Source organism: Aulonocara stuartgranti (genome assembly GCF_965226115.1).
Source record: "Aulonocara stuartgranti genome assembly, chromosome: 11".
Classification (NCBI taxonomy): domain Eukaryota; kingdom Metazoa; phylum Chordata; class Actinopteri; order Cichliformes; family Cichlidae; genus Aulonocara; species Aulonocara stuartgranti.
This window is the reverse complement of record NC_138947.1, coordinates 29,626,848-29,641,929: the sequence shown is the minus strand read 5'-3', so window position 1 is coordinate 29,641,929 and position 15,082 is coordinate 29,626,848. Positions and strand designations below refer to the sequence as shown.

Below are 15,082 nucleotides of genomic sequence, written 5' to 3'. Positions count from 1 at the left end.
GAGGAGCTCTATAAGTCAGTACCAGAATCTTGAAGTGGACTCTGAATTCAATGGGGAGCTGGGAGTTGGAGGAAGTTCTCAACTTTAATGGAATCTAAGCACTCATTCATTGTTCTGTTCTCTTTCAAGATGATCTGACGCTGCTTCAGTAATGCTGAGGTCCTAAATCTGAGGAGACCAATCCATGATTGATAGTGTTTTATTATTTGTTTTTCAGGTATGGTTTTACTGCATTGGCAGTGTGGGTTTGTATGGAACGCCAGGACTGCCATAATGAATTAATTAAATACACCATTAAATAATTAATTAAATGTGGCAATAATTAATTAAAATTGGAATTAATTAATTAAATAAATAGTTATGACACATGTAAATAATTAATTATTGACACATTTAATTAATTATTTATGTATTTCACATTTTAATTAATTATTGACACATGTAATTAATTAATTATTGACACATTTAATTAATTATTTATGTATTTCACATTTTAATTAATTATTGACACATTTAATTAATTATTGACACATTTAATTAATTATTTAATGATATATTTATTTATTTCATTTTGGCAGTCCTGGCGCCTGGCTCTCATCATGAAATAATTTTATCTGTCAGCCTCACCCATCAAACTCAGGGGGCGGGGTTAACGCTGCCCATGCAGCTTCTCTAACATTTGATTGGTTGCCGTGCAAAGTAAGTCAAAACAGGTCGATCCTAGATAATCGATTGCTTGTGTAGACTTGGGGCAGCCAGGTATCCCAGAATGCAGATCAAATCACAAGCAGCAATGGTGGTGGTGTAGTTTTAAAATACCCCGTTTTTCTGTCACCAGCTACACTTTTAACAGTGTTTTAGCCGCGAATGTCGCGACGTATGTCTGGTCAGGTTGTCAACATAGAACATGTTTGCAAAAGTGCTCAGATGTTTTCAGAGATTTCACTAGCTCTGCTAACAGTTAGCATGCAGAGCGCACCGAGGGGGTTACGTTAACCGGTTTGTTTACATATTCCACTCTCCGTGTTCCACATGTTGCATTCGCAGATTCTCATTTTCACCGAACGATCGTCTCTTTCCGCCTGGTCTTGTGTCTCTGTGCTTCTGTAACATAAAGAACGAGCTGACATTTTTCTCACGAAACCAGCGATCAGCTCAGCAGACCCTCAGTTTACCTGCATGCATCCTCCTCCTCATCTGTCAGCTGTTTAACACCTGCTGCTAATTCAAGAAACACGCCTAGTTACCTGGTGATAGTCACAGTTTAACTGGGCAGCCGGTGCTCGATATAACGCAATGTCAGCGCATTTTTCTGCACAAGATAAGTAAATATAGTGTTTTCCCCGAGCGCAGAGCTGCTGGAGCTCGTTTCCTTATCAGCGGCTGATGTCCAATCACCGGCACACAGCTTTCAAACCTCAGCTGAGTTTTAGCTCTCAGTGGTTAAACGCTGGACTTCATTCACTCAGGTTCTGTCTGTCGGGTCACGTTTACTTCGCTGTTTTATTTACAACTGAGCAAATCGGTTTGGCTGAGGTTAAAGTTACGTTTCATAACTGCATAGTTTCACAGACGTTTAATGGTTCACTGGCACATGTGTTAGACTGAACTATCATCTAAATATCATCTGTTTTTTAATAGTTATTCAACTGTATTCTAAGCACCAGCTGTCTGTTAGAATGTGATTTTTTTTCTCTCTCTGTTGGCAGAGGTATAAAAATGCGCAGGAAAATCTGACATGCATGGCGAACTTCACCGACGATATTTAGGGAGGAATAAACACACATCAAACATAAATGAACCATTTGTCTGTCTCCATAATTGAGAGAATTTTCTCTTCTTATGTCAACACTCTCTCTCTTTTTTTTTTTCCTTTTTTTTTGCTTTTTCGGTCATGTTATGTTTACCTGTCAAAGGCTTGTTACAAACTATGAAACACATTGTGCAGACTTCTGGATGTTAGAAGAAAACTAATACTGCTCATGAATGAGACTAAAGGCAGGAAGGTGTCCTTTAAAACTAAACATGTTAATAGGACCTCCCTGTTTATATCATAGTTTATGATATAGCACGTGTATTTCAGTAATAGCCTGCTGAGGCCACTATACGTGCTGGCCTCATATCAAATGTGAAGGCAGACTGAGTCTATGTTTGACGTTTTTTATATCTAATCTTCCTTTTCAAACATTTAAACAGCAGCGAGTCTGCAGCTGAGGGGATACAAATTCAAATTGTCGGAACAGGTTTGCTCGTTTCTTGGATTCATTTGGTGATTTATTAAATGTATAACTGTTATTCTAATCTGCTGCTGAGTCTCTTACACTTTTCTTTATGCTGTATATTTTCACGTCTCTGGAATAGTTGGCAGTTAGATAGTCAGCTGGGAAACTTTGTGTTAACTCATGGAGCTGAGGATATCGTGGATATGCTGACCTCGCTGCGTGGTGTACAGAGCGAGGTCAGCATGATTAATATTCACAATAAAAATATTAGCCGAACATCATGAAGTCTGTATGTGTTTCATAGTGTCGAACAACCTTTGTACAGTTAAAGCCAGCAGTTACTACATGACGGAAACACCAACGTTATCTCTTTTATGTGTTTATACACAGGTCACGCTGATTACTGAACAAAAACCCAAAGATCAGATGTTAAACAGATTTATTTGCTCTCTCTCCTCCTTAAACATGTTTTTAATGTTAGTTATAATTCAGAATTGGCGACTGAAACACGTAGGACACATAAGAACATCAGGAAATAAAACATCGATAAATATAACCTCAGTAAAAGAAGTCAGCGGGGGTTACTACAGCTGTGTACCGGGGCCTGCGCTTTGTCGGTGGGATTGCTTGCGAGGCGAGCGGGTCTATCCCACGCTTTGCCGTGAGACTGGGCAGACATCTCCGAAATCATCGAAACACTTTTGCAAAGAGGCTGTATCTTGACAAACTGACCAGACACATGAAGATTAAACCACTACATTCTCGGCTAAAAAAATATTAAAACGGTATTTGGTAACACACAAACAGGGTTTTTCAAAGCTCAGTTCTGTTAGCTTCCACATGCCGGTTGTTGTGTGCTAGAAACAATGGCCACCAGGCCAAAGCAATGGTTTTGACTCGATCAGCGTTAACCCCGCCCCCTGAGTTTGATGGGTGAGGCTGACAGATAAAATTATTTCATGATGAGAGCCAGGCGTCAGGACTGCCAAAATGAAATAAATAAATATATCATTAAATAATTAATTAAATGTGTCAATAATTAATTAAAATGTGAAATACATAAATAATTAATTAAATGTGTCAATAATTAATTAATTAAATGTGTCAATAATTAATTAAAATGTGAAATACATAAATAATTAATTAAATGTGTCAATAATTAATTAATTACATGTGTCATAACTATTTATTTAATTAATTAATTCCAATTTTAATTAATTATTGCCACATTTAATTAATTATTTAATGGTGTATTTAATTAATTCATTATGGCAGTCCTGGCGTTCCATAGGTTTGGGATCACTGTCACACTGAAAAGTGAAGCTGTTGACAATCAGATGCTTTCCCATTGCTATTACATAGTGAATTAAAGTCTGAGGGTATCAAAATATCATAATATATAAAGTTCTTGGCTAATAGCTCTTTGGGAATCAGCTTGTTGGTGTAAAAATAGGAATGCTTATGCTGGTCAAACTATGTTGCTTTCATACAACTAAAGAACAAACTTTGTTTTAGTAAAAGCTGCTAGTAACAAAATGCCTAAATATATCATGGAAAACTGTTTCTTTCTGAGGACACATCACTATTCAATGCCTTAAGTTGGTTTTTTTTATATACTTGAATGATTCAAGGAGCAGTATTAAGTGCCTAAACAAAAAACAAAACATAACTAAAACAAAAAAAAAATCCTGTACAAAGACTGAACTGAAAATGAGTAAAAAAAGCAGCCAATGTCTAAAGAAAAATCACTGGGTTCTTGGAAGTAAATGATAAAGAAATAAGGGGAGGCTTTCATAGCATTATACATACTAAAATGGACAATAAACAATAACTGTTACACAAGCACCGGGACACCACATTCAGAATAGAGCAGATACAGAAGCATCTTCATGCTAATAACAGCCACGATGCGGAGCTGCATGCTCAATCAAGCTAAACTCAACATGATCACCTAATGATGTGCAGTAAAAAGGATAGTATGATATTTAGAAAAATTCTTAAGAATCTCAGAAAAGGTTTTTGTTCTTCCTATAACACTTTATTTAATTCTCTGCACAGTTTTCTGGGTCTGTTTATTTATAGCTCCCTTTTAAAACTGAAGACTTACAAGGCAGATAATTTTGTCTTGACACTGAGAGGAATAGATAGATCATTATCACCCTGGGACTTTAAAGTGTCTGTCCTCACTACTCAGTACAAACTGTTCTCTGTACAGAGGACGTTTTAACTGTTTAACTCCATTATTGCAAAGCTTAGACAAATGCAATAATGGCTCTCGTTTTAGGAAGCCAATACGAAAAGCTTCTGACCCAAATCTCTGTGATAGCAAAAAGCTTCCAGGATAACGTATGAACGTATGGCTGACACTGCCATCACTGGAAGGATAATTTCTACATCTACTTGTTGCTCTAACAAAAACAACAACAACAAAACAACACAAAGTGTGCATGAGTGATGACATAACAACACAGCAAGTTAGTCAATGCTAAAATTATTCTGTCTTGTTTGTGCTGATGTAAATCCTCCTAGAAGGGATGAGAATAGAAATCTGTATTAGATACTGAAATAAAGGTTTCAAGGCTCTGTAAGACTGATAGTTTTTTCTCCTGCACTCATCAACTGCATTTTATCACAATATTCTGAGAGAATTTACTGTCTGTAGGTTAGTCTGTAATGATCAGTGATGCTGTTATGACAATTTATTGCTGATAGTTTTTAACAGTAGCTGGTAAAGGAAACTGTGGCAGTTTGGATAGCTGATCTAGTACCATTTAATATTTATAGCTTGTTTTATCAAAATAACAGAAAGAGATTTGTTTAGTTTTCTTTTCTCCTGCTCAGAAACAGTCATAAACAGTCAGTCTCTGGACTCTTAACTCTGTATCAAATTTTCCTCATATTACAATATGGCCACCATCTGAATGGCATTGTCAGAAAAGTCAAGAAATCCAACCCAAAGGAAGCAAAGAATAAAGAATTTCTCTATAAGCAGAACATCAGCATGCCATGTTGGGGCCAGATGTTGCTAGAACGCCATGTTTATATGCTTCCCAAACTTCCTTCATAAGTTATTGTGTAAAATTTACCACTAGAGGCCAGTAGATTGCAGATTGCAGTCAACTGAATTCTGTTTTCTTACCCTTCCCAATTTAAGTTCCTAAAACTTCCTACTGTGGCCGCTATAGGTAAAACAACTCTAGCCGTCAATCATCTGTAGCAAGTGTATGCTGTCACTCGGCTGTTTACCTCAGCTGGCAAAATGAGTCTACGTCTCTACATTTATTTGCTCTGGAGGAAGCCATAAAACTTTGTGAAAGGGGTCTGATGTGAGTCGATGAGACAGAGAAGCTCAATTCTGACTGATGGCAGCAATACTGGGGTGAGTTGTTGAGGATATCTTGAACTTTTCTGTTGGTGAACACTGCTGTTAGCCACTGTTAGCTGCTGTTAGCTGCCATGTTAGTGATAGGAGTCGATGAGTCAGTAAGATGGTGTTAGTTTCTCTCAGCTGCTGCCAGCTGCTGTTAGCCGACATTAGTAAAATTTTATTTCGAGTGGATCTAATATTGTTGGACTTGGACACTTAGCAAAAAAAAAAAAATATATATCTCATATGATGTGCAAATGCAATCAAACTGTTTATTAGAGGGAAAGTGTGATTTTTAAGACACTCAAGCCTAACATTAGTTGGCACAATGTTAAATTATAACCAACTGTTGTTGTTTTTTAGCCAGCTCTTGTCAGCTGTCCAGAGACAGGAGGGTTAAAACTCTAATCTGCCGACAATCAGTACTTGCAACAATATCAGGGAAAAAAATATGTTTATGCACATTTCCATGTGTTCCAAGGTTTGAAGGTTGAAGAGAATCACATTTTATCCAGATGCCGGTCATGTCATCTCTTTCCTTTAAATGAACACCTACGAGTTCTCTTATTCTACACCTCTGCTGTACAATATATGTGGCCAAATAAATAAAACATGACTTGGCGGAACAACGATGTCCATCTCGGCCACTGTATTTTTAATATGGCTGGACACCATGGCAGCTCGCACAGACTGACGCACACTCCTTTGTATTTTACCTGAGTTAATTATAAGTTTGTGACCTAATTACTAGAGCTGGGCGATAGAACGATAACGATATGTATCGCGATATAACTTTTACTCGATAGAGAAATTAAACTATCGCGATAGACCTCGCCGCTCTTGTCCTCTTAAATAAAAAAAAAAAGGTCAGCCAATCCAAATTAAGTAGCGCAGAGCCGAACCAATCACAGCCGCAGCGTCACGTCGCGTGACTTGTTACGTACAGCACAAGTGCCAAGCCGCACGTGTGTTTGTTTGGGAAGCAGCCAGCGGGTAATGGAGCCAGCGCGTAATGGAGGAAATGAGTGTGCCGACTAGAAAAATCAACCGAGCGTGACCGAAGAGAAAACAGATGATGGTTCCAATGCCGGAGAGATTGTCGAACGGAAGAGCCATAGAAGTTCCGTAGTTTGAAGGTATTTCGGCTATTTCAAGTCTGACAAAAAACAGAGTAGCGTGCACTGTAAATTGTGCCGAAAGCAAGTCTGGAAATACAATAAACTGGTGCATGCGTCACACTGTGCGCCACGTTATTGTTTCGGTGAAATGAATTTCTACAATACTGTTACTGTTAATTCTACTCTCTGCAGTGTTTAAATGCTTACATATACACACAGTTACTGTCCGTCCACACATACGACTCGGTTCTGCTTCTATGCCCCAGCTTTGTTTACTTTTTCCCACCGTGGCTTCTAGACTTCTGATTGGCCAACATTTCTGCACGGTTAGGAATCTAGCTCCACCTGCTGCTTTGGCATGTTCATGGCAGCGTTTTCCTTCATTTCTGCCTTTACGTGTGAACGGGATTATTTTTTAAAACGAAAACGGAAAATCTCTGTTTTCAAAAATACCCGTGTACGTGTGGACGTAGCCTCAGTCTCTGACTGGAAGCGCTAATTCGTCATTCGGCTTTTGTCAGACTAAAGTAACTGTTAAAACTGTTTGAAAAGCTAAGCTATACAACAAGGAGAGATTGAGAATTTCCTTTTAGTTCTCAGTTTATTTGATATTGACAAAAGTTAGTCAGTTTTGTCTGTTCTTCTGTAAAACAAACTAAGATTTATTTTTAGAATTAATATTTTGTTTCTAAGTGGAATTGACAATTTAGTCGTCTGTTTCGTTTGTTCTATTTTGAAACTTAAACGCTTTAGCGGCTGCCTTTTGTGTAGTTTGCAATATTTGCCTTTATCTGAAAAAGTCTCATGTTCCTTAAGCACATCTACCCTGTTGAACCTATTATGGGAAATAAATATTTAAATAAAAGCAAGCTGCTGATTATTTCACATTTCACTTGTGAGCAACGGCACATTTAAATCTTACAAATATAGTTATTTGGCTGATATCGTGATAGATATCGTTATCGCCTGAAATGAAAAAAACATATCGTGATATGAAAAAATCTCATATCGCCCAGCTCTACTAATTACACACAAATCGATGTATATTTATGAGTACAATAACACTTTTTTTCTATTAAATAAAATAAAAGAAATAACTGACTATATTTTAATTGAGGGACAATAGAAGAATGTAACATAGTGTACAGATTAATAGGGAAAAACCTGAGGAAAATACAACATTGAAACATTTAATGAAGAAGTTTTTTTTTTGATGATTGACATGTGTAAGATGTTTCAGGTTTAGATAAATATGAAGCTAGTGCTAGGAAGTTCTTATTTAGCTTAGTCTATCCATTAAATATTTCACCAGAAAAAACATAACCTGCTCTTTTTTGTCTTTATTAAAAATAGTAAAACTAATTTAATTCCATGTTTCTAGGAATGAGAAGACGCACATAAGAAACGCCTCATTTTTAGCACACAGACATGACACTGGTTTTGAAATTCTCAGCTAACTTTATGTAAACAGACAGTACCTGAAATGCAGAAACAGAAGGTTAAAGCTAACACAGCTAACTTCTTTTAACTCTTATGTGAGCTGATATATTTCACAGCCATCCAACCTGTATCTCCAGAAAAAGGTGTTCTGTTTCAGTTCAAATGTTTTTTTGCAACTTGCTCAGCAATGACCTAACAAGCTTCAGACAGCACTACAGCACACTTTTCATGCAAGGCTGCCATGTCTGAAAGGAACAACCTTAGCCACAGAGTTTCCACAGCAGAACAGAGCTTTAATAACTGCAACTGATTCAGGAAACAGCTGGAAAATTAGGTTTCTCATCCTGGGGATTGCTTATTATAAATAAATCAGGAATCAGATTAGGAAAAATTAATCATGTGACCCTATAGCTGTCATGGAAACTGCAGCACATTCTGAGGATAACAATCTGCTGTTTTATACAGTTGTTGAACGAAAGCTAGCTATGCTAAAATCAGCCACCTGATCAGCAGCATTGCTCAGCATGTCCTAGGTTTCATCCAGCTGGCTAGTCACATCATCCCACTTTGTCAGAGCGCCTGGTGTATGTCTGCTGGGTCTGCACTCACTGTGCAGTGTGCTTCAATTCAGTGCACTCAACGAGAGTTTAAATGACTACTTTCCCTAACCTGCTTGCTCCCAAAGCTAGCTCTGTGCACTGCTAACTACTCACACTCTCAGCCTGAATGATCGATCTGCATCTCTGAAAGTAAAAAGAGAAGGGAAGCCACGGGGACCGTCAATCAACAAATGAACACAGCTTATTGGTTGTGTGGCGGTTGTGTGGTTCCTGTTTGTGAATTTCTGATCATTGTCAAGTGGGAGCAGTTGTGGTGGACACAGCAGAAAAAACAAATAGTAGCTTTAGACATTCATATTACATGCAATATGGTTAGAAAGACCACACCACTGTTAGTTAGTCTGTTAGCTTGTAGTCTAAAAGAATATTATATCTCCCAAAATGGCCCAAAACCCAAATTTGACAGTCTTACCTTAGTAAGCTCAGGTATGTCATTTTTGTCTATTCCCACTTCCTTTAAAAGAAAACAACAAGAGGTAAGACAACAACTGCCAGAATGTACTTCAGCTCCCAGCCAATCAGTGACACCTGCTGCTCAGAAGGTTACCTCAGCAATTTTGAAGAATTCGGAAACTCGAGTCATTCTTGTCAGGAACCGCTTGTAGATCTCAAGCCCATCTTTACACTGGCTTCTCTTCATTTGAAAAAATTTTTCTAGAAAGAAAAGAGGTTGAAATGTGACACCCTATCCCCCTGAATTTCACCCAAAGCTTTTCCTATTACTCTGCGGTATACATATCCAACCGTTTCCACAGACAAAAAGTATTTGCCACCCGTTTTTTCTTTCAGGAGTAGTGTTAGAAATGAAATCCATCTGCTCACCCATCAAGACAGTGGTGTAAATACCGACTCATAAAGGTAAAGTTCAGTGGTGACTCTTTACCTAACAGGTTGATGATGCCGTCATTATAGCAGGCATATAACTTGATCAGATCTTTGAAGAGCAGGAGAAAGCAGGCATTTATCACTCCATTGTTGAGATCCTTTGGATGCACCTGAGGGGACAAATATAGCTGAAGTCAAAATCTTCGTAAAATGTTTCCTATGATCAGCGTCTTCATTTAACATAGTCAAATTAGTATGTATACTTGAGAAAAGTTTAATATCCTTCTTCAAAATGGTCTGGCAAGTTACCCAGCACACAGTCAGGTTTACTCGTTCCGTACGAGTGGATGTACCTCCACGTTCAGTTTTGTAGCGGTCATGTTGTCATCTTGTAGGTCTTTACCCTTCTAATGTTAGACGTAAAGCTAAACTATGACTCCAAACAATGTGGCCTGATATCATGTATCACTTCTTCATAGATGCTGCTACAGTACACAGTTTTGTTACAGCTGTTCAGTATCTCTAGGGCAATGTCAGGATGCCTTGCAGTGTGACATTGTCGCCTATTAGCGAGTGTCACTCACATCAAATTCCAGCAGTGCGTCGATCTGGCTCTGCAGAGTAGGCATTCCTTTCAGCAGCTTCTCTACTGACATGGTCCTCATCACACCCTCAGCTCTGAGACAGAAAGAAATGGAAATTGTGAGGTTTAAGCAGCAGCTCTGTAAAACAGAGCCTGGGGAAAAAGCTACTATGAACAAACCCCACTCCCTTGATTATTGGGGAAGACATGGTCTACTAACCACTGAAATGAATCCAGCCTCTGAACCTGTCACACACAAGTATCCGCCACTGTGTCTCATCTGTATTTTGTCTTTATTCTGAAGTCTATTTCTCAGTGCCAGTTTATCTAGCTAGAGGGACCTTGTGACTGCCAGCTAAATAGAGCAGTCCCATCCATAAGCATGAGTGTTACCCCTCTCTGTATTCATCTCTACATGCCAGTAAAGCAATGCACGTGGTTCAGTGCCAGGCTGGAGGTGATGGAGCCAATCCTACTCATAAACATGACCTTTGTGGCTTTGGGATATGTGCTATTCTGACTGATATGGACACCGACTTGCATAAAGTGTATATTTCTGATCTTGGGTAGGAAAAGCATGTTAAAAGATGAAAAATCAATAACAGAGCTGAATTAATCATGCAGCAAGGCCATTTGAGAAATAGATACTGCACCCTTTCTTGACACGGCCAAAGTCAAAAGACATCTGTCTGTAGGAGAAGGCCTTCTCGTTGAGATAGCGGCTGTAGCGTCTGATAAATGTGGACATGTCGAGGCCTGAGGACAAAATACGCATAAGCATCCACATGCACAGCTCCCAGTGCAAGAAAGACATTAGCAAAGTGTTGAAAGGTTGTATATATCAAAAATGACACCAAAGTCAGACTAGCTTTTTCCACACACTTCCAGTTATGCTAGAATCAGCTAAATGCCTGTCGCTTCAATCTTCATTCAACCTACATGTCTGTATGCAAATTATAAAAGTGAAGCTAAGAGATTTTAGCTTAGGCTAGCATAATGGCTGTAAACAGCGAGGGAAAGTTAGCATGACTGTAAAATTGAGCAATTACAACATTATTTAACATATATATGTGTTTCAAACACATATATATGTGTTATATGTGTTTCAAAAAGAAGGACAACTGATCTCTTAAGGGGCTTATGATTCCAAATCTACTCATAATAGGGCGGAGGTATCTTGTTAAAACTAATGACAGGTGGTAGGCCTCACATAGGCTTCTATGGAAAATACTTAAATAAAAGCTTCTGACTGTGGCCTGGTTAGCCAAGTCACAGATTTAATGTTTAATAAAGATGATCCAGGGAAAGTTAAGTCTGCCCTTGGCCTATAAATAATGCTTATTTCAATATACAGAGTTAAACAAGTCTTAAAATTAGCTCTAACATTAAAAGGGCATTTAAGATCTAAGTGGGGCATACCTAGCTCCATAACCCCAGCACTTAAATATTTCAAGGAGCAGGGTGTGTGCTGGAGAAGCTGTGGGCCTATATTGTGTAAATCATGACATGGAAAAACTTTTTGGTTTGAAATTGTTCTGTTTTGTTTCACTTTGCGTTTTTTTTTAATCAGTTCATTTACTTTTCCATTTCCTCTTAATGTGAATTAAGTTGAATATTTGTATTTTTTTATGGTTTTATAGAAATTGGATGCATGTAAGTTTTTATCTCTTATGTAATTATATTTCGTCTCTAATAACAAACAAAATGATACAAAATGTGTACAAATGACCAGTTTTAGTTTTACAAAGCTTGTGCCGTTAGTTATGCTACGCTAAACTTAGCACTTAGCTTTAGCTTTATATAGAGTTATCGCAATCTAAAGCTAAACTTTGTATTTGTACTACAAAGAATATGAGCTAGTGTCAGCAGCTGATGAGCTGTACTCTGTTAAGGACTAAAAGTATGAAAGCTAGTCTCATTTTGATTACAAGTAACTCCCTCCCGATTCTGCCCCCTCTCCCCTCTCTCCTCCACGGTCTCACTGAACTCTGTCACACACACACACACACACTCTGACTCACTCACTGGCCTGCACCAGTTACCAGTCACTTTGTGGAGCATTGGACTGCCATTACCTCATAAGACTTTGTTGTTATACTATCTCTAACCGTATATTACTAGATCTCCATTTGCACTATTTGCCTATTTGCACTACTCTGCCTGGTTTACACCCAATGTCATTTACCCATTATATTGTATATTGTATAGCTTTCTTGTTATATGTAAAATTGTATTGTATTTATTTAAATTTTTACTTTTTAATTATTTTACCTGCATTTTTTAATCACTCTTATATTTAAATGTTCATTTGCTATTTTATCTAGGGATTGAGAGTAACGTAGTTTCTATTCTCTGTATGTCCTGTACATGTGGCAGAATTGACAATAAAGTTGACTTTGACTTTGACTTTGAAGTAAAGACAGCCAACCAAAAGAGTAGTACAGAGCTTCTGACTTAACCTTCCTAAACCACTTTTAAAGGGATAAATTTAATGGGGATTTTGTCAGTGTAGAATCACCATAACAGTGCTTACCTCAGTAAACCCAGATTACATAATCCTCCTATTAAACTAATTTAGATTTTAAATAGTCTTAAAAATGGCTTTCCACATTATGTAGTTCAACTAGCAGGCAAAAAGCTCATAAGAACAGCTTTTGGACCTACAATTCATCACAAAAAGACAGAAATAACGTGACTGGAACAAAATTGACTGAAAGGAACGGGGGTTACTGGAAGTGTTGCTGCTGCTTGCTTTTAAAATTCAAGTTTGTTCTGCTTTTGTATCTTCAAACATCCTAAACTGAGCTAATAGAGATGCAGAAATGGGTTGAATCAATTAGTGGTGGGATCCAGGATTACTTAAAGTTAGGGAACATGGGCAGGTGTGTCAGAAACTGGACAGAGGGAAGGGAACGCCACGCACCATGGGAGCCAGTTCTGTCCAGGAAGTTGCTGAGGTTGAACAAGGTGTTTCTAGATGCCAGGAACTGGAGGAATCTCTGCAGGAAAATATGCACACACAAGGTTAGCGAATCATCCTAAGAGACTTCAGTAATGAACACATGGCATATTCACTGTTAATTCTATAGCTGATTATCATTTTTAAACAGATGGTTGAATCTCTAAGGAGCTGTTCGGTACAGATGCAGTAAGGCCCTCTGAGAATAGACATAAAAGGTGTGACTCTATACTTTTTTGATTTTCTTGAACAGAAAATCAGCATTGAAGGAGCAGTGCTGCAGCTTTATGAGTGGGAGGGTGTGAATATCAAGGAGAGGGCTGGGAAATAAAGTTTCATGTAATAAAGAGAAATCTGCTCAGAAAGGCTTTCTAAGGCTTTCTAAAATGCTGTAAATGTGCAAAAAAAGCAATATTTTACCCAACAAATAATCTAGTCCTCAAGTAAACAAAGATTTTTGGTTTGGTTTGGGTTTTGGGGTTTTTGGGGGGCTTTTCCGTGCCTGAAACAATAATTTAAAGACGTTTGAATCCTTTGGATGAAAATAACAAAGTAAGCTGTATCTGCTCTTGGATCTCCCTCTTTTTTATGTGCTTCCATGGAAAGTCAAAGGAGGCATCAATGACTGCAGATAAGGCATCAATCAAATCAAAGAAACCATGAAAGGAGAAGCTGGGTTGAAGTGGGTTGTAAAGCAGCTTGCAGATGGCCAGCAATTGTGGCCTGAAAGAGCTTATTACTGTATATCTGTTAAAGCTCAAACAAAATGAAAATAACTGAAAATGTGAAGTTAACCAAGTCTAGAAAAAAAAGATATTTAGATTTATTTATTTCTTATTTTATGTTTTTGTTTTTTTTAACCTGGTTATTCAGAACAACTAGTTTCCATAAGGCAAACTTTACGATTAAATCATACAGAAGTCTTGTGCCCACATTCACATCCACATCCGGCAGATTAGAGTAAAAACATGGGGAAAAATTCCCCTCGTGACATTATGTACACACTGAGATCCATTATTAAAAGATGCATGTGCAGTGCCACAGCATCCCATTGTGGCCCATGATAAAGCAATTACACTTGTCCTTTCCTCTGACATCTGCTGTGGGGACTGCAAGGGTCAATGCTGTTATCTTCCAGTTGCTAAATCTCATCTGCTTCCTGTCAGCTCATGCCGGGAAATGCAATCCCCTACCTCATAATAATAAATAGGAAACGTTAGGGCAGAGAAAGTAATGGCTTATTCCCCAATTAGCCACAGTGTGTTTGCTTTTCTGAAGAATATTTGTGTATCAGTATTTCTCTCTCTGCTTTGTGTCATCTGCTGTTTATTTCTACGAGTTCCCCATCAGAGCCTTCGGCTTTCTTCATGTATCAGGACAACATTTGGGTCAGGGGGTCAGGGCCAGGCCAGTCCCTCGGCTAAAGCACAACTGCCATTGAATGAATGGGATTATGAATGGGTTTTGCTGTTTCTCTTTCTTTATGGTTGGGAGTGGGGACATCCACGGCCATAGGTGAAGAAATGCTGGTGCTCTCACTGATAGTTACATTTCCAACAAACAAATAAAAATTAAGCACAAAACAAAATACAGCAATGATTTTTGGCGTCAGACATACACAAACTCATGGTGGTGTAAATAAATGTATTAAGTCCAAAGAGCAGGTAGAAGTCTAACACCTATCAAGCTCTACCGCCTCATATAAATACGAAGAAAAGCACAAACTAAACTTTATGCAGGCTGTCGATATTGACAGAGACATGTACACATGACAATAATAATGGACAATAGTGGTATCTGGATGACTCGACAGCACAAAAAAGCCAAACACTATATTTACCGAGCCAATTCATCCTCATATTCACAGAGCTTTTCGTCTGTCTGAACATATACGGTGCCAAACAGATTTTCATTGCCTCTGTGCAGTTTTTTTTCACAATGTTACTCC

The 15,082-nt window shown here is 38.1% G+C and overlaps 1 protein-coding gene across 2 annotated transcripts in view; it reads right to left on the bottom strand.

Annotated features, from left to right (window-relative positions):
* The window catches only part of snap91a (synaptosome associated protein 91a), a gene marked incomplete at its 3' end in the record, with an annotated part of 41,165 nt that overhangs the window by 2,036 nt on the left and 24,047 nt on the right, over window positions 1-15,082 (bottom strand). For both annotated transcript variants that reach the window (XM_082551463.1, XM_082551464.1), the window contains exons 3-8: window positions 13,099-13,174; window positions 10,829-10,931; window positions 10,177-10,270; window positions 9,651-9,762; window positions 9,315-9,421; window positions 9,180-9,221 (exon numbers count right to left, since the gene is read on the bottom strand). In XM_082551463.1, the coding sequence (XP_082407589.1) occupies window positions 9,180-9,221; window positions 9,315-9,421; window positions 9,651-9,762; window positions 10,177-10,270; window positions 10,829-10,931; window positions 13,099-13,174 (534 nt within the window). The remainder of the gene's footprint in view (window positions 1-9,179; window positions 9,222-9,314; window positions 9,422-9,650; window positions 9,763-10,176; window positions 10,271-10,828; window positions 10,932-13,098; window positions 13,175-15,082) is intronic.